The sequence below is a fragment of the Astyanax mexicanus genome, chromosome 18, assembly GCF_023375975.1.
Source record: "Astyanax mexicanus isolate ESR-SI-001 chromosome 18, AstMex3_surface, whole genome shotgun sequence".
Taxonomy (NCBI): Eukaryota; Metazoa; Chordata; class Actinopteri; order Characiformes; family Acestrorhamphidae; genus Astyanax; species Astyanax mexicanus.
Window position 1 is genome coordinate 27,858,298 of NC_064425.1, and position 23,039 is coordinate 27,881,336.

At 39.1% G+C, this 23,039-nt stretch overlaps 1 protein-coding gene across 2 annotated transcripts in view; it reads right to left on the minus strand.

Annotated features, from left to right (window-relative positions):
* robo2 (roundabout, axon guidance receptor, homolog 2 (Drosophila)) overlaps positions 1-23,039 on the minus strand; it is a 655,443-nt gene that overhangs the window by 56,903 nt on the left and 575,501 nt on the right. For both annotated transcript variants that reach the window (XM_049467120.1, XM_049467121.1), the window contains exons 15-19: positions 19,855-20,086; positions 11,150-11,274; positions 9,944-10,115; positions 8,879-9,067; positions 7,368-7,394 (exon numbers count right to left, since the gene is read on the minus strand). In XM_049467120.1, coding sequence (XP_049323077.1) covers positions 7,368-7,394; positions 8,879-9,067; positions 9,944-10,115; positions 11,150-11,274; positions 19,855-20,086 — 745 coding nt within the window. The remainder of the gene's footprint in view (positions 1-7,367; positions 7,395-8,878; positions 9,068-9,943; positions 10,116-11,149; positions 11,275-19,854; positions 20,087-23,039) is intronic.

Genomic DNA, 23,039 nt, shown 5'->3' on the forward strand with positions numbered 1-23,039 from the left:
GCTAGTGATTAGGGTTGCTCGTTAACTTTCATGTTTTAATGAGTTTTCTGTTTACATCAATCTCCACCCTTAAACAGGCCCCTAAAAACAAAACCCGGAACACTAATACTAAAACATCTCCAGACATCTTTTCCATGCAAGTCAAAAATATGACGAATATGGCTGAATATGTTGATCGTGGCTGAATATGTGAGAGATATGACTGATTTTCTGTCTGCTGAACAAAACGCAGAGCTGAGTCCTGACCTTTCATATGGTAAATATGGTGAAACATGTGGAAAGCCTATTAGAATGTGGTGCATGTTTGAAAAAAAAAAAAAACACCTGTAGACACTGTGTGGCATTCAGCAGCCCCAGTCGCTATGAACAATCACTGAAGGCGATTTGTCTGTTCTTCTTCTTCTTCTTCTTCTTCTTCTTCTTCTTCTTCTTCTTCTTCTTCTTTTTCCTCCAGGGCACTGTGTGCGGAAGTGTGTGTAAATGTGTGTGTGTGTGTGTGTGGATGTGTGTCGTCACTATCTACACAGGGGCACATTGCAGACCGTGCTTTGATGTGGCCTGTTGGCTGGCGATGGGCGCTGGCTTCAGGCCAAGCTCCGGATCCGCACTCACGTGGATATGAATACACATTACTCTCCTTTAATAAGCATTTACTGCAGGAGGACATAATCAGCGCATAAAAAAAAAAAAAATAAATCCATCAAATCTTCCCTGCTGCACCACACGGAAGCTGGTTTTGCCTGCTGGCTAAAGCAGAGTCGAGGGAACATGGCGCATCGGTGCACTGGCGTGTGCAATTTCATACACGCCCAACACACATGCTTTGACCTTCAGATACTCTAACAAGTGTGGCATTGGTCACTTACAGGTGGCTAACTGGTGTGTCTGGGCTGACCTTCAAAGAACTTCAAGGCTTCTCACGTCAAATCAAATCCTTACACCAGTAACTAAAAAAAACAAGATTTTAACACCACCTGCCTAATACACTGTAAACCCATACGTTGTTTGAACTCATAAAATTGGATATTTCTAAACAATACTCAACTATACATTTTGAGTTAGTTGAACATTTGTGGGCACATATACTGTAATATTCAAACTGAGATCTTTGAGTTGAAGCAACATATAGTAACTGAGTCTGTTGCCATTGGCAGCTTCTTTTCCATTGGCTTCTGTCACAATCTATTTGTATACTGGGTGTGTCCAACAGTTTCTGACTAACACTCACCATCAGTGTGTAGTGATTCCCCCTGGGCTACCTTATAAATAAATCAAGTTCACCTTTAGTTGTAATAACTTGATGTTTTAAACTCAAGTTTTCATTCCCTATTACTTAAAAAATTGAGCAAACCGGCTGCCTTAAAAATGGTTAAGTAAACTCAATTTGTCTGGTCTTGCAGTATAAAAAAAATTAAAAAGTTAAATCAACTTCCCCTTTGACGTTTTGACGTTTTTAAGGCAACCGGTTTCCTCAAAAGTTTTTGAGTAAATTCAACTTATCCAGGCTTACAGTGTACTGAGAAGGTCTTCCTTGTGTCGCCACAACTGGTCTAACCAATCAAAGCAAAGATTCCACTTTTAAAGACCTCTGAAGTCCCGCTGTCCTCCTGTGGTATCTGGCACCAATACTAATGTTAGCAGTAGATTTTTAAGTTTTTTTAAAAGTGCCAAGTAAGTAAGCAAGTAAGTTGTGAGGTGGGATCATCATGGATATGCTACGTTCACATTAAAAGCCACATTCAATCGAATCAGATTTTTGCTCAGATCAGATTTGGCGATTTGGATCTTGACGGTTCACATCCAAAAATGTAAGTGATCTGTATCAGTGTGTAATGTGAACGAATCTGTCCCTGAAACGCCTCAAGTGCACACATTGATACATGTATAAATGCCGCCTTCTTTAAAAAAAAAAAAAAACTCATATGTGGAGCAGGTTTTGCTGTTTTTGAATTCCGATTTGACCGTTCACACTCATGTCACATGTTTATGGATCGGATATGTATCCGATTTAGGACCACATACGAAAGTGACTCAAATCTGATTTGAAAAAATGAGAAAAACGCATTTGGCACGTTCATACAGGCATGAAGAAATCAGATCTGAGCCACATTGAGCAAAAAAATCAGATATAAGTCACTTCAGTCTGGTAATATGAACGTAGCCATAGATTCTTCTATTATTAAATAAATTAATTTACTGTAGGCTGCCTCAACTTCTGAAAAATCATGCAAAAAAGTGCTTTAAAACTGCATATGAACCAGTTACAGGGTTCAGTTGATCTGGAGTTTCGTCCAGACTGTGGTTCATTGCATGTTTCACATGTATTTTTTTTTTTCTTTTTTTTGGACCAAATGGCAGTGTCTGAAGGTCCCAACAACAAAAAGTAGGTGTAAAATCACCCTAAAAGTTGAGAGGAGACTAAATAGACCAAGTGCATTTCAAGAACCCATGAAGATTCCCTTGAAGAATACAGCTATTACCATTGATATACACAGAGGTAATCTGTTTATACAAGCCTTATGATATATTCATGAAAATGTACTGTACGTAGATCAATGCCAGTTATGAAGGAAAGCGAAAAAACTGAAAACTGATTGGGACCACTTTAAAATAAGACTACCTTTATAAAGGGTTTATAAATGGTTACTAATTAGGTTGTTAATGCTTTAAAAAAACATTAATAATCAGTTATAACACATACGTAGAAAGGGCAACAATGACCTGTTGTTTGCGAAATAGTGAACCCACAGCCATCTATATTGTTGCCCTTTCTACGTATGTGTTATAACTGATTATAAATGATTTTTAAGGCAATAACAACCTAATTAGTGACCATTAATAAACTAATTGTAAACCATTTATAAACCCTTTATAAAGGTAGTCTTATTTTAAAGTGGTACCAACTGACTTTAGGGTTTTGAGTTTTAGCTTTGAGAAATTTTTGCTTCGGGCAGGAGCTCAGCCTCTCGACAGCCGGGCTGGAGGAAAGAGCTGCCTCTCGACAACTCCAACACTTTGATTATATTTCTCTCCCTCAGCGATAGAGCAGAAGTGTGAAAGTGGACTATTCTGACACACACACACTCACACACCTACAGTGCTTGATCCTGCACTTATCTGTTCAGCACCCAGGACCTGGGAAGAGTACAGTCCAGCAGGACAGCTGCAGAGCTATGAAGCAGCAAAGAGAACAAACACAGTGGAGTGGAAATAGACTGGTGGACTGCATTCTAATATGTTAGAGAGTGTGTCAGATAGTGTGTGTACATGTGTGAGAGAGAGATTGCGTGTATCTGTGTGATTTGTAGAGTAAAAATGTTTACAAATTTTAAATAATGTACGCTATATTTCTTTGATTCCACAGAAACTGCCTAGAATTCACCTAGTGTAGAAACACCTCAGCAATCACCTAACAGCACCATAGCAACTAACTGAAATACCATTGTACCAACCACCTCTGATACCACAGCAAGACACTTGCAACATCCTAGCAACCACTAAGCAGTATCATAGCAACTGCCTGAAATACTACTGTAACTTACTGGAGACACGCTTACAGTAACTTGCAGTTCTGTAGCACCCATCTAGCAAACACTTAACAACACCACAGCAACCACACTACACAGCTCTGGTAAATAATATAAAAGGCCACTTTAAAAAATGAGTTTCTTTGATTTTACCAAATTAAAAACCTCTGGAATATAATCAAGAGGAAGATGGATGATCACAAGCCATCAAACCAAACTAAACTGAAGCTGCTTGAATTTTTGCACCAGGAGTGCAGGCATAAAGTTATCCAAAAGCAGTGTGTAAGACTGGTGGAGGAGAACATGCCAAGATGCATAAAAACTCTGATAAAAAAAACAAGGTTATTCCACCAAATATTAATTTCTAAAATCTTAAAACTTTTTACTTAAACATACACATATAGTATAAATAGCAAAATCAGAGAAACTGATTCAGAAATTGAAGTGGTCTCTTAATTTTTGTTTTTTTTTCCAGAGCTGTAGTTACCACCTTAGTAGGACGTTGGAACCATTTTAACTGTAGTACACAGAATTCTGCATTTCCTCCACAACAGTCAAGTCAAGACAAGTCAAGTAGTTTTTTTTAATATATGTTTATAGTTATCGTCCAACACCTGGTTGGTTAAATCAGAGCTTATTGATGTTAAATTAGGTAAGCTAGTAATGGAATTGAACACATCTACTGAGGTGCTGGCTGGGTGCACCCAGGAGAAATCTGGAACCACCAAGCCTTATTCTTTAAACTAGCTCACAAGATCTCAACTTGTTTTGTACTGTAAATGTTTCTGTGTGAGTGCATGTGTGCACGTGTGTGTGTGTGTGTGTAATAAGCCACCACCTGAAGTAAGTCTGCACTGCTATAGTCTTATCTATAAGTTAAGACACACAGATAAATAAAGGAGCAGTGGAGGAGAACAGTGGCTTCAGGATGGTCTCTGATTTCATCTGTAATGAAGTTCAGACTGAAACCCTCCAGACGAGCGTCTGAAGCACACCTCAATCCCAGATCACCACTGCTACGGGTGATGTACAGGGGGGGTGGAGGTCAGAGTGAGTGGATTCTCTTCACTTCTTGTGTTATCAATTCTCAGCTCGAGAATTTCTGTCAGCCAGAGAGAAGAGTGGAATAAGGTCATCACTGGATAACTTCAACGAGATCTCCACTGCGTCAGGGCGACTTCAGGAGAACTGAAGCGTTGGATTACCAAAACCTGCCTCGTTTACGGAGGCCGGAGTGAAACAATGCAGGGAAAATCAATGCTGGCGTGAACCCAACACGGGCCTTCAGCTGGGGTTCTGTTATCTCCTGGAGTATTATGGCCTGGGGATACATATTGCTTTTCGATCAGGTAAACACAAGCGCTGCTAGCATCAGCGCAGACGCTTCTAATATAGCTTTCGGGGAAAATCCTGACATAATCAGGCGTGGGTTGGAGTATTAAATAGGTATATTATCAGTTTTAAGTAATTTGAGCATATATCACCTTGTTCACCTCTATTTAAGTTTATCTCATTTATAATTTGTACCTCTACCCCTTTGTTTTTAAGTGTAACCCTTCCTCTTGGAACATTTCCCCAAAGAATTGTAAAAACCATCCAAGACCCTGATACAGATATAGCTCTATATAGCAGTGAAGCACTATATAAGTTCAGCAACCTAGCTGCTGGTTAACTATAGTTAACTTAAGGGCATCATATGTCTTTAGAAAGGGGGCAGGTGGTGCAGATATTAATAATTGTTGTCCATTCCTTAATTTCTCTTTTTTTACTTTTTTATTTTATCCATTCCACCTTAATTGCTGCAAATTCTGCAATCTGTTGGAACACTTAAAGTGGAATAAAAAAGTTACGAAAAAAAACAGCTAGCTACATATGATTTTCTTTATACTTGTTATGAAAGAAATGGCTCTAAAACACAACTGAAATTCCACATTAAACTATGGTAATATACAGCTCTGGAAAAAAAAGAGACCACTTATGATGAGTTTGTTTAATTTTAACAAATTGAAAACTAGCTGAACTGCTTGAATGTTTGCACCAGGAGTGGCATAAAGTTATCCAAAAGCACTGTGTAAGACTGGTGGAGGAGAATATGCTAAGATGCATGAAAACTGTGATTGATGTGAACTCTTAAAACTTTATGAATATGAATATGAAGCTCTGCATCTTTTTTGTTATTTCAGCCATTTCTTATTTCCTGCAAATAAATGCTCTAAATGACAATATTCTTATTAGGAATTTGGGAGAAATGCTGTCTGTAGTTTATAGAATAAAACAATAATGTTCATTTTACTCAAACATAAACCTATAAATAATAGCAAAATCAGAGACACTGATTCAGAAACTGAAGTGGTCTCTTCGTTTTTTTTCAGAGCTGCATACTGTTGCTGTCATGCAAAACTTCCACTCTGTATCTACCACAATTAACAATACAAAAAAAAAAAACTTCAACTGGGAATGAAGATAAGGCCATTTTGGATTTTGGACATTTCTACTGCTCCATTCATCATAACTTTTGGACACAATATAAAGAGAAACAGGTAGATTCACACTATTTAAATTATAATAAAAGGTTTTAGCACAATAGCTACAATACAAAGTTGCTTTTATGTGCTGCTTTTCATATATGCAGGCTTTTGACCAGCTACTACTGCTGTAATTGTGTTTTCACTGTGTGTTGCATTTAGATTACTCCACCCACCTCCTCTGACCATGATTGAAAATGAATGATTGTATGGCATATGTGGATAAGTCAATGGCTAATAGAATTTAAGTAAAAATAATCCCAAGAATCCCAAATAACAGCACACAGGCTAGACGAATGGCAACTCAAGGTTTGTAAGAAAATGAAAATGAAGACAAGACCGCAACAGCACAAATGCAGATGACCGGTGAAGTGAATAAAAATGGAATTTGTCAGAAAAGACGCAAACAGACAGAATGGTTCAATTGGGCCACGAAGTCAGTGGGCACGAGAGTGGAGAGAGTATAGGGAAAATATAAGTGGTCAGATCTACGTTACTATAACTAGCCAGGGCCTGGCTTCCCAAAATTGAAGAAAAAAAAAACAAAAAAGTAAGAAAAACTCTCTCTGTGTTGAGTTAAATGCGTTAACTGCAACCTTTCTTTCTTATTTTAATAATATACAGCTCTGGAACAAATTAAGAGACCACTTCAGTTTCTGAATCAGTTTCTCTGATTTTGCTATTTATAGGTATATGTCATTTAAAGCATTTATTTGCAGAAAATGAGAAATGGCTGAAATAACAAAAAAAAAGATGCAGAGCTGTCAGACCTCAAATAACCTGACCTCAAAGAAAACAAGATCATATTCATAAAGTTTTAAGAGTTCAGAAATCCATATTTAGTTGAATAACCCTGGTTTTTAATCACAGTTTCACGCATATTGGCATGTTCTCCTCCACGAGTCTTACACACTGCTTTTGGATAACTTTATGTCACTCCTGGTGCGAAACAAAAATTCAAGCAGTTCAGCTTGGTTTGATGGCTTGTGATCATCCATCTTCTTTTTGATTATATTTCAGAGAAACTCATAATTTTTAAGTGGTCTAACTTTTTCCAGAGCTGTATATATATTTTTATAATTACAGATAAAAACAATCTACAGTACAAAGAAAATCAACTTTAACACTGCTTTGCATTTGGGAAACCAGACCCTCAGCTATTACTCCACCAGTATAAACCCACAGAGGGCTTCGTCTCAACGCTCAGCTTAAACTGAGGACGAGGGGCTCTACAGGGGGTCGATGCTTGGGAATAAAGGAGTGATGGAGTGAAGAAGGGATGTTTGGAGATAGAGACTGGACAAATGAACAGTACCTGCAGGGGTGAAGGTGAACGACTGAACTGCAAAACAAGAAGACAGAGAAGAGTGTGTGTTAAAAGCCTGCAGTGCTCAGCGTTCCTTTGGGAGGCAGTGTGTGTGTGTTACGCCGGCATGTGCGAGTGTGTGTGTCGCGAAAAGGCCAGGGCGGCACGGCCACTGCAAGGACACCAGCCGGCCAATAGTGTTAAGAGAGGCGGAGGAACAGCATGCAGCGCCACATACAAGACAAACAGCCAGTGCAGGAAATACAGTGGAGACCAATCAGGCAAAATAGAACAATAAGGAATTTCTGTGTCACAGTCTTCTAATGCTACACAACTATTCAGATCAGGAACCAGCATAAAGATGATCTTCTACGTAAAGGTAAGAGTGTTGTATGACGAACACATTGTGTTAAAGCAGAGCCTAATTATAATTTGCCATTTTTCCAGACTACTGTTGGATTTGGGCATAATTGGTTGGGTTGACACGTGAGTGACACTTTACTTTCAGGGCTGGTCAGAAATTTGCTCAACAAATATTGGGTTTTAAAACATTTTTTACAATTGGTTTTGGACAGAGTTGGTTGGGTTAAAGTTGGTTTAGGACAGAGTTTGTAGGCTTCAGTTGGTTTTGAAAAGAGTTGGTCGGGCTACAGATGATTTTGGACAGAGTTGGTTGTGCTAGAGTTGGTTTTGGGCAGAGTTGGTTGTGCTAGAGTTGGTTTTGGACAGATTTGGCAGGTCTACATTTGGTTTTGGACAGATTTTGACAGGCTACAGTTGGTTTCGGAAATAATTTGGAAGGCTACAGTTGGTTTTAGGCAGAGTTGGTTGGACTACAGTTGGTTTTGGACAGAATTTGTCAGGCTTCAGTTGGTTTTGGACAGAGTTGGTTGGGCTTCAGTTGGTTTTGAACGGAGTTGGTTGGGGTACAATTGGTTTTGAACAGAGTTGGTTGGGCTACATTTAGTTTTGTACAGAGTTGGTTGGGCTACAGATGGTTTTGGACAGAATTTGGAAGGCTACAGATGGTTTTGAACAGAATTTGGAAGGCTACAGTTGGTTCTGGACAGAGTTAGTTAATCTACAGTTGGTTTTGGACAGAATTTGGTGAGCTGACAACTTTGTTTGACTACATTCCGTGTTGGACAGAATTATTCTAGACAAATATATGGTTTGTAAAGAATTTATTAGGTAATGACCAATATTGGGTTTGAACAGCATTTTTTGGGCTACATGGGTTACAGTCTGGTTCTGATTGACTAATGGGCAAAAGTTGGACAAAAATGTATGGACGGACAGTTTTGCTGGGTTACAGTCAGGGTTTGAATAGACATTATCTAGCCTGTAGTCAATTGTGAACAGAAATTAGATGGGCTACAAAGGTTTGGACAAAACTTTTCTTAGATTACAGTAGGATTTGGTCAGATTTGGGGAACACTTGGGTTTGGCAGTAAATACCCGCTGCTAAAATTTGGGATCTGATTAGTGCCACTGAAAAGTGCAAGTTTAAGTATTCCTACCTGCATAGTTGCTGAGACCCTTCCTCTTCTTCCTCCTCCAGTAGAGCCAGATGCTGAAGCCCATGAGGATGACCCAGCAGGCACCTCCGATCCCAGCAATGAAGGCCGGCTGCTTCACCACATCAGTGATCTGCTCTGTGATGCTGTTATTCTTGTTCCCACTCACAATCACATCTCGGAAGTCCTTACCTACACACACACCCACACCCACACACACAGGTTTCACTCTTGATATATGAGCTATCTTCTGCTGCTGGCTGTGAGAAGAGATGGATTGTGAGGATGACATTTGGGAAATAAGGGCATGACAGTGGCCAAATCATCAGTTATGGGTCAAACCAGTCACAAGCAGTCAAGGCTCACATGAATCACACCCTGCACTGCAGAGTGATATCAAAAGCATTTGGCTCAGACATGGACTAAAGGCAGTCTCAACTTTGCCAAGTTTGACATTTCTCCACACACAAACAGCATTAAAGATCCATCTAAAGCCTGTCTCAAAGTGCATGCTTCCAGACACAACTCTCAAATTCAATTTATTACTTCAACTTGTTACAATTTTTCACTTAGATCAAACATAGTTGATCTGAGAGAACAGAGTTGTCTGGTGTCAAAAGTTTGTCTTACATAAAAACTACATGTCAAAGCAATAAGTTGTCATAACATGTTTTGCCTTATGATTATGTGTGATAACTTAATAAAATGCAATCTCAAATAGCCTTACTAATGCACTAATGTCATGCTGTTATCAATGCTGTTTTCAATGGAAAAAAAACTATTATTTTCTTTGCATTGATTGTATAAATAAAGCATAAAGGAAAAGGAAAGATGACTATATATGGTAATTAGTTTTTTACAGCATCTTAAAGGCTTCCACTATAGCAATACGCCAACCAACCCATAATAAGTACAATATAGAACCCTTTTTACTTAGACCATGGGTACAAACATAGGTACAATTCACATTTCAAAATGGCTTCTACAATGTTTTACGAAGTAAAAGAGTGAATTGTACGTCATATCTGTTAGAGAAGAAAGTGCGCAAAATAAAGTATTCTGTCTTACCAATGACGATTGGCTGGGGCTCGCTCTTCACGCCCACTCCTGCACTGGTGCTAGCAGCCACCTCCACCCGGTAAAGCACCCCTGCCTGAAGACCCCCAACCACCACAGAACGGATGGCTGCGTCTACCGTTTTATTCACATGGAAACGGCTCTCATTTCCCAAACACCAGATCTAAAACAGAGAGAGAGAGAATAAGAGGAGAAAACCAAGGTTTTATAGTTTATCAGTTGCTACTGTATTATACAAATGCTGGGGTTTTACCATTTTTAATATTTTTAACCATTAACAAAGACCTGTAGGGCAGTCGAAATGATTTTATGATTTGGGGGAGCTGAAATGTTAAGCAATGTACTGAGTAGCAAATTTATTTACAATACATTTTGTACATTGTAAATTAATATTGAAGTCATCCAAACTATGTAGGAACACATAAGCAATCATGTTATGACGTAAAAAAAAAGTTAAACAAACCAAAGTACTGATAACTTGCTGTTTCTGAGGCTGGTAACTCTGATAAACTTATCCTGTCCAACAGAAGAAAACTCTTGCTTATCCTTTCCTGGGGAAGTCCTGATGAGTGCCAGTTTCATCAGAATGCTTTTAATGGTCTTGAGCATCTTGAGGATGCTTTCAATGTACTTTTTTTTTTTCTTTACTTAGTTATAAGTAGTTCATGCCAAAATATGATTTGAGCATTATTCAATTAGGGATATTCACTGTATATCAACTCTACCTCTTCACAACTTTACAACTGATGCTCTCAAACTAATATTAAGAAACAAGAAATTGAAGTGATTAATGAACTCTTGATAAGTTCAGCACAGCTGTTTACTGAAAGCCTGATTTCCAGGTGTCTCTACCTCATAAAGGTGACTGAGAAAATCCAGCCAAGATGCACAAAGCTGTTATCTAAACATATTTAGATGTCATTTTTATATGTATTTCTTCATAGTTTGGATAACGTTAGTATTAGTATACATTGCAGAAAATTTCAAATGATGATAAAACACTGAATTTAAGGTGTGTCCAAACTTTTGACTGGTACTGTGTATTTATTATTACATGAAAAATGAAGATGTTTGTATTACTGTTACAATGAATAGTTGTGATTATATATGTGATTTATTATTAATTTGCGTTTTTACTGTAAATTAGTGTAATTAACTAACAACTCCAGGTACCTTCAAATGACATTTTATCCCTACCTTGTACTCCTGAATGATGCCGTTCTGGTGGTCTGCAGGAGGGGGGTCCCATGAGATGCTGATAGAGGTGCTGTTCTGATTCCCCACCGTCAGGACAGTCACTTGTTGGGGTGGAGCACTGGGAGCTAAAAGAGAGAGATCAGAAATCATCAGCATTAGAGAAGGAGAAGCTCTGCACCCTGGCCTAGATTCCAGAAGAGCAGACCGTTACATGTACATATCACTCAACACACTCTCTCCCTCCCTCCGTCTGTCCGTCCCGGCGTGTCCGTGCTGCATTAGGAGCGTCTGTGTGTCTGGTTTAATGTGGGCGCAGGTGGTGGTGAGGGCAGTAGTTCATTAGATGGGGATTGTCTTGATCCTGACACTGATTCCGCTGCACATTTCACTATGATTTAATATCCGCGCCCCCTCTGAAGCCGGGGGGATTTACACAGAAACACCAGCATCGATTTTTTATGGAGTGACAGTTAGGCGCTGAGCCATCGCCGATAGCTTGGTTTTTGGAGCGGATCGCGGGGAGAAGCCATGCGGGTCTCTGAGCTCACGGGATGAAGGAGAGAAAATGTGAGGTACATCACAACACACGCATTTACAGAGAGAGAGAGAGAGAGAGAGAGAGAGAGAGAGAGAGAGAGAGAGAGAGAGAGAGAGATACTGAATGCACACCATTACTGTATAGATAACAAATTGCATCTTTCTTTATTATTATTATTATTATTATTATTATTATTATTATTGTCATGCAAAATGCTAGTGGACTACATTTGAAAACGAAGCAAATTGGAAACACTTGCAAACTTGCTAACTAAATGTTAATTATTACACATTATAAACATATATGCACAGCTTGTTTGCTCCCTGTAAAGAATCCCTGTACTGCCACTAAACAAGTACTGTATTTTTTGCACTATAAGGTGCACTATTAAAGTCTATTTTCTGGTCTATTTTCATCCACAAGGAATAAAACTGGAATAAACGCACTGGAATAAAATTCAAATCAATTCAACTCAGTTTTATTTCTATAGCGCTTTTTACAACAAAAGTTGTAAAAAGTCACAAAGCACAAAGGTCCATGCCTCTTATGAGCAGCACCGCAGAGATGCTTATTATCATGGTGACAACAATGGTAAGGAAAAACTCCCTTACATCAAGAGGAAGAAACCTTGGAAGGAAGCAATACTCAGTCAGAGGAACCCAAAAAGAGCCCATTATACAACACTAGTAAGGAATAGGGGTGTCGCTGGGTTTTCCTTCTATGTCAGCGGCAAGACTTGTAAAGCTAAGCTAAGTTAAATAAACAAAACTGTAATTCTTAAAAGCGCCATCTACCCAACAGGGCAAATTTTGCTCCCTCTGAGCAGCTCTCTGGCAAAGCTGCATGAGCGGGGGTTCAAACGAGCTCTGCATGTTAATCTACACAGATTTCTCTCCTGAAAACTGTTAATTTAGGTGAGTAAAGTGCTTCCGTTTATTTAGAGTAAGCTTAAATTTCCAGATTTCCACTAAGGCTAGCCGCAGTCTGATATACTCGTATAAAGAGCTAGCAATAAGCATGGTTAGTGGCTAATGCTAATGCTGGGTTAGCAGCAGGCTACAGGCCGATACAACTCACCTCTGCACAGCAAAAGTGCTAGCGCTAATACTGCTCCAGTCTCAAGTCTTAGTGCTGAAGAACTAAACTATAACTCCTGTATGACGCTGCACTTCAGCAGAGTGGCTTTACTGCTCTTTACAACCCGACTGGTATAATTTATACATAATGAGTAACGGATTATAAGACGCACTGACGATTTTTTGGAAAATGAATGGATTTTAAGTGCACCTTATAATGTGAAAAATACGGTAAATAAAGTAAACACTCTGGAGCAGATGAACCTATTGATACCACGCCTAATGCAGGCATGCCGGACATGGACTAGAGGGGTATAATAGCAGTGGAACTCACTTGTTTGGAATGACGGTCCAATACTTTTGGTATGAGTTGATCATCCACTAATCTAAAATCAGGGAATGCAATTAAATCTTTACAGCAATATTCCAAAAAAGGCAAGGTAGAGTAAAAAGCCTTTCAAAAGCAGGATAAACACTTTTTAATATCAATTATTTCAGAAAAATCAAAATGAACAGGTGTCCCAATACTTCTGAGATTTGAAGAAAGACCACTGATTTGTTTCACTATTGAGATGTACCAGTACATGCTAGACCTATATATATATATATATATATATATATATATATATATATATATGAAAGAGTGTACTACTCTGGCTCTATAGAGAGTGAGCAGAAGTGAAGGTAAACATATTGACTGTAACCCACTGTCAGAGGCTGCGGGTTGTGGAGTGCATCAGTGGAATGAAAGGGAAGTGAAAGTGTGTGTTTTGTGCTTTGTGAGTGTAGCGTGGCCGCATGGCAGGACCCCAGCCTTCAGCTCTATTAAACTCACGCTGGAGCTGCTCTGATGGAGACGCTGGCACGCTGTAGGTGGAGGAAGGAAAGCAGTAATGGCGTGGTGTTGTGAGAAATAACACTTTGTGGAGGAACAATGTTTTTCTCATTCGCTCTGGGGGAACGGAGAACTACAACACAAGCGAATACTGACAGCTCTATTACAGCTGCAGTCGACTCCCCCCCCGTTCAAGCTCACGGGGGCTTTATTGGCATCACTGTATTAAGACTGTATTAAAAATTTGCAAATACCTTTCAACAATAGTAGTTCAATATAGTTGGGTGATATTTTAATTAGTGGGAAGTCCGGATTAACAGATTATAAATTTTAATTGTATATATTTATATACAGGGGTTGGACAATGAAACTGAAACACCTGGTTTTAGACCACAATAATTTATTGTGGTGACGTACAGTTCTGGTGGAAACAGGAGAGTTGAGGTGCACATTGAATTCTGCCGTGATTTGGGCAGCCGTTTTTTTGTTTTTGTTTTTTGGATGCAATCCGGGTTAGCACCCGAACATCCCTTTCAGACAGCTTCCTCTTGCGTCCACAGTTAATCCTGTTGGATGTGGTTCATCTTCCTTGGGGGTTTTTTTTTCTGTTTACGACTATAAGTTAAAGAAGAAATTCAGTGTTAAATAGACTTGGGTTGTGGTGAAACAAAATGACTAGTACAAACTTTTGTCGAATAGCCCACCTTAATTCACCCCCAGCATTTCAAAAATAAGCGCTTTTAACCAATGCTCCCAACAGGCTTATAATGCTAGTGACAGGGGCATAGAGTTGCCCATGCAATTCCATGGCAATGCATGATTAATATAGAGATATTTTGCACTTTTAAAGCTCTCAGTGCTTCATTTTTGAAATGTCAGGACCCTGGGAATTCTATCACTGAAGTGAGCACCTAATTTGAGCTTGTTAATGGTGTAAAAATATTCATTTCTTTGCATAGGCAACGCTATGCCCCCATCGCTTGCATTGCAAGCCTGTTGGGAGCATCTGCTAAAAGCACTGTATTTCAGAATGCTGGGGGTGAACGGAGGTGGGCTATTCAACAAAAGTATGTACTAATTATTATGTTTTAATACAACCCAAGTTCATTTTCCACCAGATTTCTCCTTTAAATGCAAACTAGCCTAAAATAAATTTTCACTGCCTAATTAAAAAAAAGTAAAACAATTATAAAATAAAATAAATAATTTAACATTACATGTTTTAAAATGTCCACACTTTAACCAAGACACACCAAATCGACTTTCCACATTCTCTACAGTCTCCCGTCTCCCGCCTCCAGCTACTGCATGCTAACTTTATTAGCAGGGCCTACAGGTGCCACGGTCTCTCACAGCCGAACGTATTCAATGTCATTCAAAGTTAATGCTGTAGATCATTTAGTAGCTTATCATTATGCATATCTGAGCCAAACAATACATATTTCTCATTTGGGGGGCGATGGCGCAGGCCATGCTAAGAGGACCATTAGCATGGTGATGTATGGCTGGCAGAAACATGACCTCTGTTTCACTCCCGCAGCTTTTGCCTGGAGCGAGCAGTCTGCGGCGCTTTGATACAAGCGAACGAGATCAGCGTCTGCCCAGCACGCGATGTGATATGATTTTCATGTGTTTTACTACACCATGATGTGTAGAGATGATGGAATATATATGTATGAAAAAGCCATTTTTACATTAGGAAAGCTGCCTTTTCTATATGATGCACAGTTAAGAGACAGAAAGAAGGATTTAAAGTGAATAAAGGCTTGATAAAATATGGGCAAGAGTCCAAATACAGCTCTGGAAAAGAGACCATTGTTGTCTTATTCTATAAACTACAGACAATATTTTTCCCGAGGTACAAATAAAAATATTGTCATTTAGAGCATTTATTTGCAGAAAATGACTGAAATTGCTGAAATTACAAAAAAAAGATGCAGAGCTTTCAGACCTCAAACAATGCAAGTTTTAAGAGCTCAATCACAGTTTTCATGCATCTTGGCATGTTCTCCTCCACTAGTCTTACACACTGCTTTTGGATAAATTTATGCCTTTACTCCTGGTGCAAAAATACAAGCAGTTCAGCTTGGTTTGATGGCTTGTGATCATCCATCTTCCTCTTGATTATATTCCAGAGTTACACAAAAGATAATTAATACCTTATGCAACTTTTCAAAATATTTCTAGCTTAAACCAAAAGCTTTAAAATAACTTTAATAGGGAGAATGGTGTCTATAGTACAGCTGCTCTGGGTTTGGCATGCTGCTCCTGCACTATGTAACTTTGGTGAAGCAGGCAAGCCAAGGCTTCAAGAGTCTCCATGAGTTTCCATGCTTCTTTCACATTCAGTGACTGTTTTTATATGTCTTAGCTAGTCCAAAAAGGCAAATATATCCGTCTTAAAAAGTGAATTGATACACACAATGTACAGGTCTCATTCTTTAGACATTTTTATGACTTTATAAAAATGAAAATGCATTAGATAGCCACATGAGACTACTAGGGATCAAACCAATCTGCTTATTTTAGCTGTTTTGCTCTTAAACTTCAGGTCTAATTCACCGTAAATCCATTGTAAAAAGCACGAGAGAAAGAATTGAAAATAGAAAGAAAAACTACATGCAGTTATGAATAGAAACTAATTGCAAAACCACACAATTAATTACACAGTAGCCGATAAATCATCCTCTGCACTGACTCAGACAAAAACCTTAACATTACAAAGAGAAAAACTGCTTTCACAGAGTAGGGCCCGTGACGCAGCTCCGCGAGGGAGCCTAGGGCTTTATCTTGAGCCGGTACCCAGGTATGGAGAGGAGGAAGCTACGAGATAGACAGAGGCAGTGCTGTAGAGTGGAGATAGGACCCCATAGAGCAGGGGTCACCAACGTGGTGCCCGCGGGCACCAGGTAGCCCGCAAGGACCTTATGAGTAGCCCGCAGGCCTGGTCTAAAAATAGCATTTTTGTTGCTATTCTTTTTTTTTTATATCACAGTTGCATTGGTGTAATTTTAGATTATATTTGATTAATATTAGCTTAGAGATAGCCTATAGTTTATATATTATTATACAATATAATGTAATATAATATGTAATATTGTAAATTAATTATTAATAATAACATATAATTAAAGGTAAATTGAGAAAATTTGTAATTTCACGAGTGTGTATCAAACTGGTAGCCCTTCGCATTAATTGGTACCCAAGAAGTAGCTCTCAGGTTCAATAAGGTTGGTGACCCCTGCCATAGAGACTGTGGGTAACAAATGGGGCTGTCACTGATTTGACTTTAAACAGCAACCTCTCTGCTTCACATTTGCTAATGTGTGTGTGTGTGTGTGTGTGTGTTTGTGTGTGTGTTAGAAGTGTTTGTGTGAGTTAGAATGCTAGCTATGCCTGTTTAACACTAGGCGTAATGGCAGGACATGCTGCACTTTTTATCTACAGTGAACTGGACAGATTTCTTCGCTTTAAAAGAGTCAGTTTAGCTGGCTCTCTGTTGCAGAGAACCAGCATCCTGTGTAAAAAGCAGGACCACTGTACATTTTGAGGCTGTCAGCCCAAAAAACGCTAAGCTTTGCCATTAGTATACAGATACAAGTACCAAAAGTTTGGACACACCCTCTCATTCAACATGTTTTCTTTACTTGATCATGACTATTTACATTGTAGATTCTCACTGAAGCATCAAAACTATGAATGAACACATGTGGAGTTTTATGTACTTAACAAAACATGACCTGGCCTCCACAGTCACCGGACCTGAACCCAATCCAGATGGTTTGGGTGAGCTGGACCACAGAGTGAAGAAGGCAAAGGGGCCGACAAGTGCTAAACACCTCTGGGAACTCCTTCCTTCAAGATTGTTGGAAAACCATTTCAGGGGACTACCTTCTTTTCAGGTGCACTTTTTGTATGGATGGCATCAGTTACCCTCATAATATGCACATCAACTGGTGTTGATTGTCTACTGTGTTCAACTGCACTACCTCCATAACACACTATAGACTGTACTTTTATACTTTATATTTTATAGTATTTATATTTGTAGAAGTATTGCTTTATCTTATCCTTCTTTAGTAACTTTTGTGTACTGTGTATACCCGCTGCTGGATGGCCAAAATTTCCCTTCGGGGATCAATAAAGTCTGTCTGTCTGTCTGTCTGTCTGTCTGTCTGTCTGTCTACCTCTTGAGGCTTTTGTAAAGGATTTTAAACTAGAATATCAATTTTTTTCAGTTTTTTCACCTTTTTTTGTTAAGTACATAACTCCACATGTGTTCATTCATAGTTTTGATGCCTTCAGTGAGAATCTACAATGTAAATAGTCATGAAAATAAAGAAAACGCATTGAAAAAGAAAAGGTGTGTCCGAACTTTTGGCCTGTACTGTAAATATAGAGTAAACATTAGGTTTGTATGGGTTTGCAGCTTTGCCAAAGCACGTTACCATCAACAAGGAGGTTATGGGCTTTGTTAAGTTAGTAAAGTTTGTGTATGCACTGTATATGTGCTCATTTAGACTTGCCACGGGCTACACACACACATAGCAACCACACAAGCAATGCAGAACACTGGTCGGCAACTGCAAAAAAAAAAAAATAAATCCAGAGTGTTTTTCTCCAGTGTCACAAGAAATAACAGTGCAACTGGGATAATGTTCATGACAGGACAATAACAGCCGATGCTTCCGAGGGCCTGGAGGAAAGAGCAGTCTGTAACTGTGTTACTGTGTGTGTGTGTGTGTGTGTATCTGTTTAGCTGTGGGTATATGTGTGTTTTTTTTTTCAGAATCAGGCCAAAAAGGACTTGTTCCCTACGCAGGTCCAGGCTTTCTGCCCACACATATATTGATTAAGTGGTTCTAAATATTCTCAGAGACTGCTAATATTAAATGAGACTATATACCACTTCACAGAGTGCAAAACAGGCCCTCCAAATTAGTGACCAAAAAAAAAAAAAAAATCAATGCTAAGTCTATTATGCATTCTATAGCACAGTGAATAATAGCATTATTATAGTCATTCAGCCGTAATTTTTTTTTTTTTCAGGCTGAAATGTTACATTTTAAGGGGTGGAACCAAGTCAACTATCTAACATTAAATTTTTTCCTTTGGCTACTATGAGAGTTGTTTTATTGAATCACAATCAAAATAGTGTATTTGTGCATCATTATTCCTTAAGGTGCCAAATTGGGTCTCTGCATGACAACCCTGTTGGATGTCAAGTCTTCAAATCCACCTTAAAGATCTTATTTACGGTATTTTTCACAATATAAGGCGCATCTTAAAATTAGCAACATTAGCAATACCCTCTAAGCGCTAGCCATTCGACCGTTCAGAGGTGAGTTTTATCAGCATGTAGTCTGCTCCTAACCTCGGCTAGCACTGTTGGAGCATTATTAACATAACCCGCTAAGCGCTAGCCATTCTTCCCTTTAGATGTAGGTATTATCGGCCTGTAGTCTGCTGCTAACCCCGGGTAGCACTACTGGAGCAGCATTAGCATTACCCACTAACCATGGTAGCCATTTGGCTGTTCAGAGGTGAGTAAAATCGGCCTGTATCCTGTGTGTTTACCATGTTAAAACAAGCTATGTGGGAAGAAACTCTAGCTAATATTGCTCTGGTTTACCGGAACATTCAAGGTTCCTCAGTGGAGCTCTGTTGGGCAGCAGTTAGGCAGCATTAGCGGTTAGCCTCAGAGTAAAAAGAGTCAAAAAGAGCAAGTACTAAATTGTTTCTTGCAAAATTGCATATATAAACCCAGTTTCCAATACAGTGCCACACATACCAAAGCTTACAAAGTCAAGGACTAGAAACTGGATTCAAATTATGATTTAGAAGAATCACCTTCTAGTGGATAGTTTTTTGAAGAAACATTTTTATCATTTTTATTTGTATTTATAAGTGTGAATTAACTTTAAACCTTAAGCTTTAACGTTTAAACATTAAAGATTTTCATACAAGGTTCTTCGTAGAACCAAAATGTTATAATACTCATGTTATAATAAGCCTTAAAATGAAACAGAACTTATACATCTAGCTGGGCCAAAGAAAAGCCCATATCTTAGCTTCGCTATTTTTAAAAAAAAGCTAGAAAATTTTAATTTAGATTTAAGTAGAGAATAGTTAAAATAATGTTACATAATGTTGTGTGCAGCTGAGCAAGATTTATAAATTCAGAGAGAAAGAGGGAAAGACAGAGAGAGAGAAAAACAACAAACAGAGTGCGGATAGACAAAGCAGTCTCTCTTACGCTCTTCAGTGGTCCTCGCTGTCCTGGACTCGCTGTCCATGCCCTGGAACTCGTTGAAATATGGACGCACTTTGAACTCGTATACGATGCCTTTCTTCAGTGAGGAGAGAACGACGGTCCTCTCAGAGGGAACCTTGACATCCTGGCTCTGCCACGGCCCCGGAGAAGACAGCCCTGATGTCTGCCTGTACACGACCCTGTAGCCCTGGATGAACTGAGACTGACGATCCACCTGCAACCACAAAGACATCACAAAGCATATTTAACAAAAGTTCTGGTAAAAAAAATAAGAGACCACTTCAAAATGATGAGTTTCTTGATTTTAACAAATTACAAACATCTGGAATATAATCAAGAGGAAGATGGATGATCACAAGCCATCAAACCAAACTGAACTGCTTAAATTGTTGCACCAGGAGTGGCATAAAGTTATCCAAAAGCAGTGTGTAAAACTGGTGGAGGAGAACACGCCAAGATGCATAAAAACTGTGATTAAAAACCAGAGTTATTCCACCAAATATTGATTTCTGAACTCTTTAAACTCCGAAACTCTGAAAACACTTTATCTTTTTTGTTATTTCAGACATTTCACATTTTCTGCAAAGAAATGCTCTAAATGACAATATTTTTATTTGGAATTTGGAAGAAACGTAGTTTGTGTTGTAGTTTATTTATTTATTTATTTTTTCACATTGTACTCAAACACGTACCTATAAATAGCAAAATCAGAGAAACTTATTCAGAAACTGAAGTTGTCTCTTATTTATTTATTTATTTTTTCCAGAGCTGCATGTGGTTGATATGGTATTCCAAGTGGATGTTATGGTGTTGCTATTATGTTGCTACTAGGTGAATAAAATGATTTTGGTAGGTTTCTTAGTGGTTGCCAGATGCTTGCACTTTGCAAGAATTACTATGGTGTCTCAGTTGGTAGACTTTTCCCAACGGTTTCTCTTTGTTACCCCATGTGGTTGGTTGGGTGTCATATTTTAGTGAATCCCAGAATCAGACGTTTAAGTTTAAATCTGAAGTCAAACAGTACAGTGTTGATTTTAATATTATTTATAAAATTATTTGAAGGGCTCGGAGTGGTCCAGCGGGCTAAACGCTGCCACTATGATCAGGAGATTGTTGGTTCGAATCCTGTTCATGTAGCTTGCCTATGGCTACCGGAGCCCTGAGAGAGCACAATTGCAAGAGCCTTGCACTCTCTGGGTGGGTAGATGGCCATCTCTCCCCAACATTACTCCAAAGTTGGTGATGTTGATCAGCACAAGGCTGATGTCTGTGAGCTGATGTATTAGAACCGAGTCGCTGCACTTTCCTCCGAGTGCGCTGTGATGCTACTCGGCAATGCTGCATCAGCAACAGTTGGAAAAAAGGCGGTGGATGACTTCACATGTATCGGAGGAGGCATGTGCTTGTCTTCACCCTCCTGCTGTTGGGGCATCACTAGTGATAAGGAGAGTCTGAATGAGAGGGTTGGGTAATTGGCCGTGTAAATTGGGAAAAAAAAAATCAATAAAATAAAGAAAAAAAGAAGACATAAAAGTGAACATTTTTTTAAACTCCATGCCCCCTTCAGACGGATGTACCGTAAACATGCTGATGCATTTTTAAACCTGCTATAATCTCCTTTGCTCTTTAACACATCCCCCCCCAGGCATCAAATCCAGTCATTACACTCTGTCTGATTAATGACGCTGTCTAACATCCACATTTAAGGGTGTTATTATTACTGCAGCATGAGCCATTTAGCCATTTGTTCTGAAGGCCTGCATGTTCTAATGCAGCTCGGATCCATAGGGAGCCTCGTGTTCAGGTGCCTTTCAGAGCATCTATAAAAATGCTTTTAGCAGCTGCTCACAGGGATACACATACATGATGCACACGTATTGTAAAAGCCTCACTCCGACAGAGCTCAGGAGGGTTAACGTGGACTCGGGTAAACTCGGCAAGTAGCTAAAGTGAGGGGAGTACAACAAAACTAGAGATTAGAGGCTAGAGAACCAGAGTCCAGAGTGAAAAGAGAGAAGAGACACCTGCAAACTCGCTGATAAAAGCCCACACTTTAACCGGGAATTCCAATTCCAATCTGCACCACCACCACATCCACCCTGGAACTGCTGATGTTCTCAGGCGGAGGAGAAAAGCAGAATTTTCAGAGGGAAGGGCAAAGCATGGGAATAACTCACGCTAATGGCTATTCAGCTGCAGGGCAGTGAAAAGCATGGCTTTCAGGCGGAGATATTAAACAGCTGTTTTTACTCCCCCTGAAGGCAGATTAAATCAGCAGAAAGCCTCCTAACATCCACTCTCCTCCCTTCTGCTTTAGGAGTTCAGCGCAGTGAGCACAGCAAAGAGCCAGGAATGCTAGCTAACAACACCGTAGGCCTGCACTACAAAACATACAAAACTACAAATAAAAAAAAAAGATTCACCATTGATTTAAACCAATAATTTCTATCTCTTACTCTCTCTTACTCATCCGGGGCGGCGAAGATTCCTAATAGTTGCAGCTAGCATGCTTTTCATCAGTCTAGGCAGCTAAACCAGTACAATCTTCATTTTTATTTTATCATGTAGTTCAACAAACACTAAACACACTGGAGGGAAATACATACCTTCATTTCTAGGCCTCAAATAAGCAAAAACACTTGAGATAGATAAGCTGGAATGACGTCTGATCCTATTATACTTCTTTGTATTATGGCAAAATGATGTATGTTAGCAAAAAATACTGTATATATTCCTAAGCCAGAACATAACCCTGAGCTAAGACCAACTGCAATTTGTAGACATAAATATGCGCAATCCAAGACTTCAATACTAAAACTAGTGCTCCGGTGTTTCTGTGTAACCCTGCTTTAGCTCACTGGATCTATGAAGAAGGTCAGGATTTCGGCTCTTGCTCATGAATATTCACATATGCGAACATATCGCCTCTGATTGGCTAACAGCACTGCAGCAGAGAACGCTACCTACCTTAGACCCATAGACCCAATTTTGCAGCTCTAAAACTCAAAGGACAAAATGTTTTTTTTAGAGATACAGCCTTAGTTGTAAAGATATAGAGCTAGGACTGAGTGCTAGATAAAGTTAACCCTTCACTTAAAACTTTACTTAACATCAGATTCTCAGTGTCGCCGCTCGGCCACAAAAAAGCGGTATCTTCTTTCAGCTAA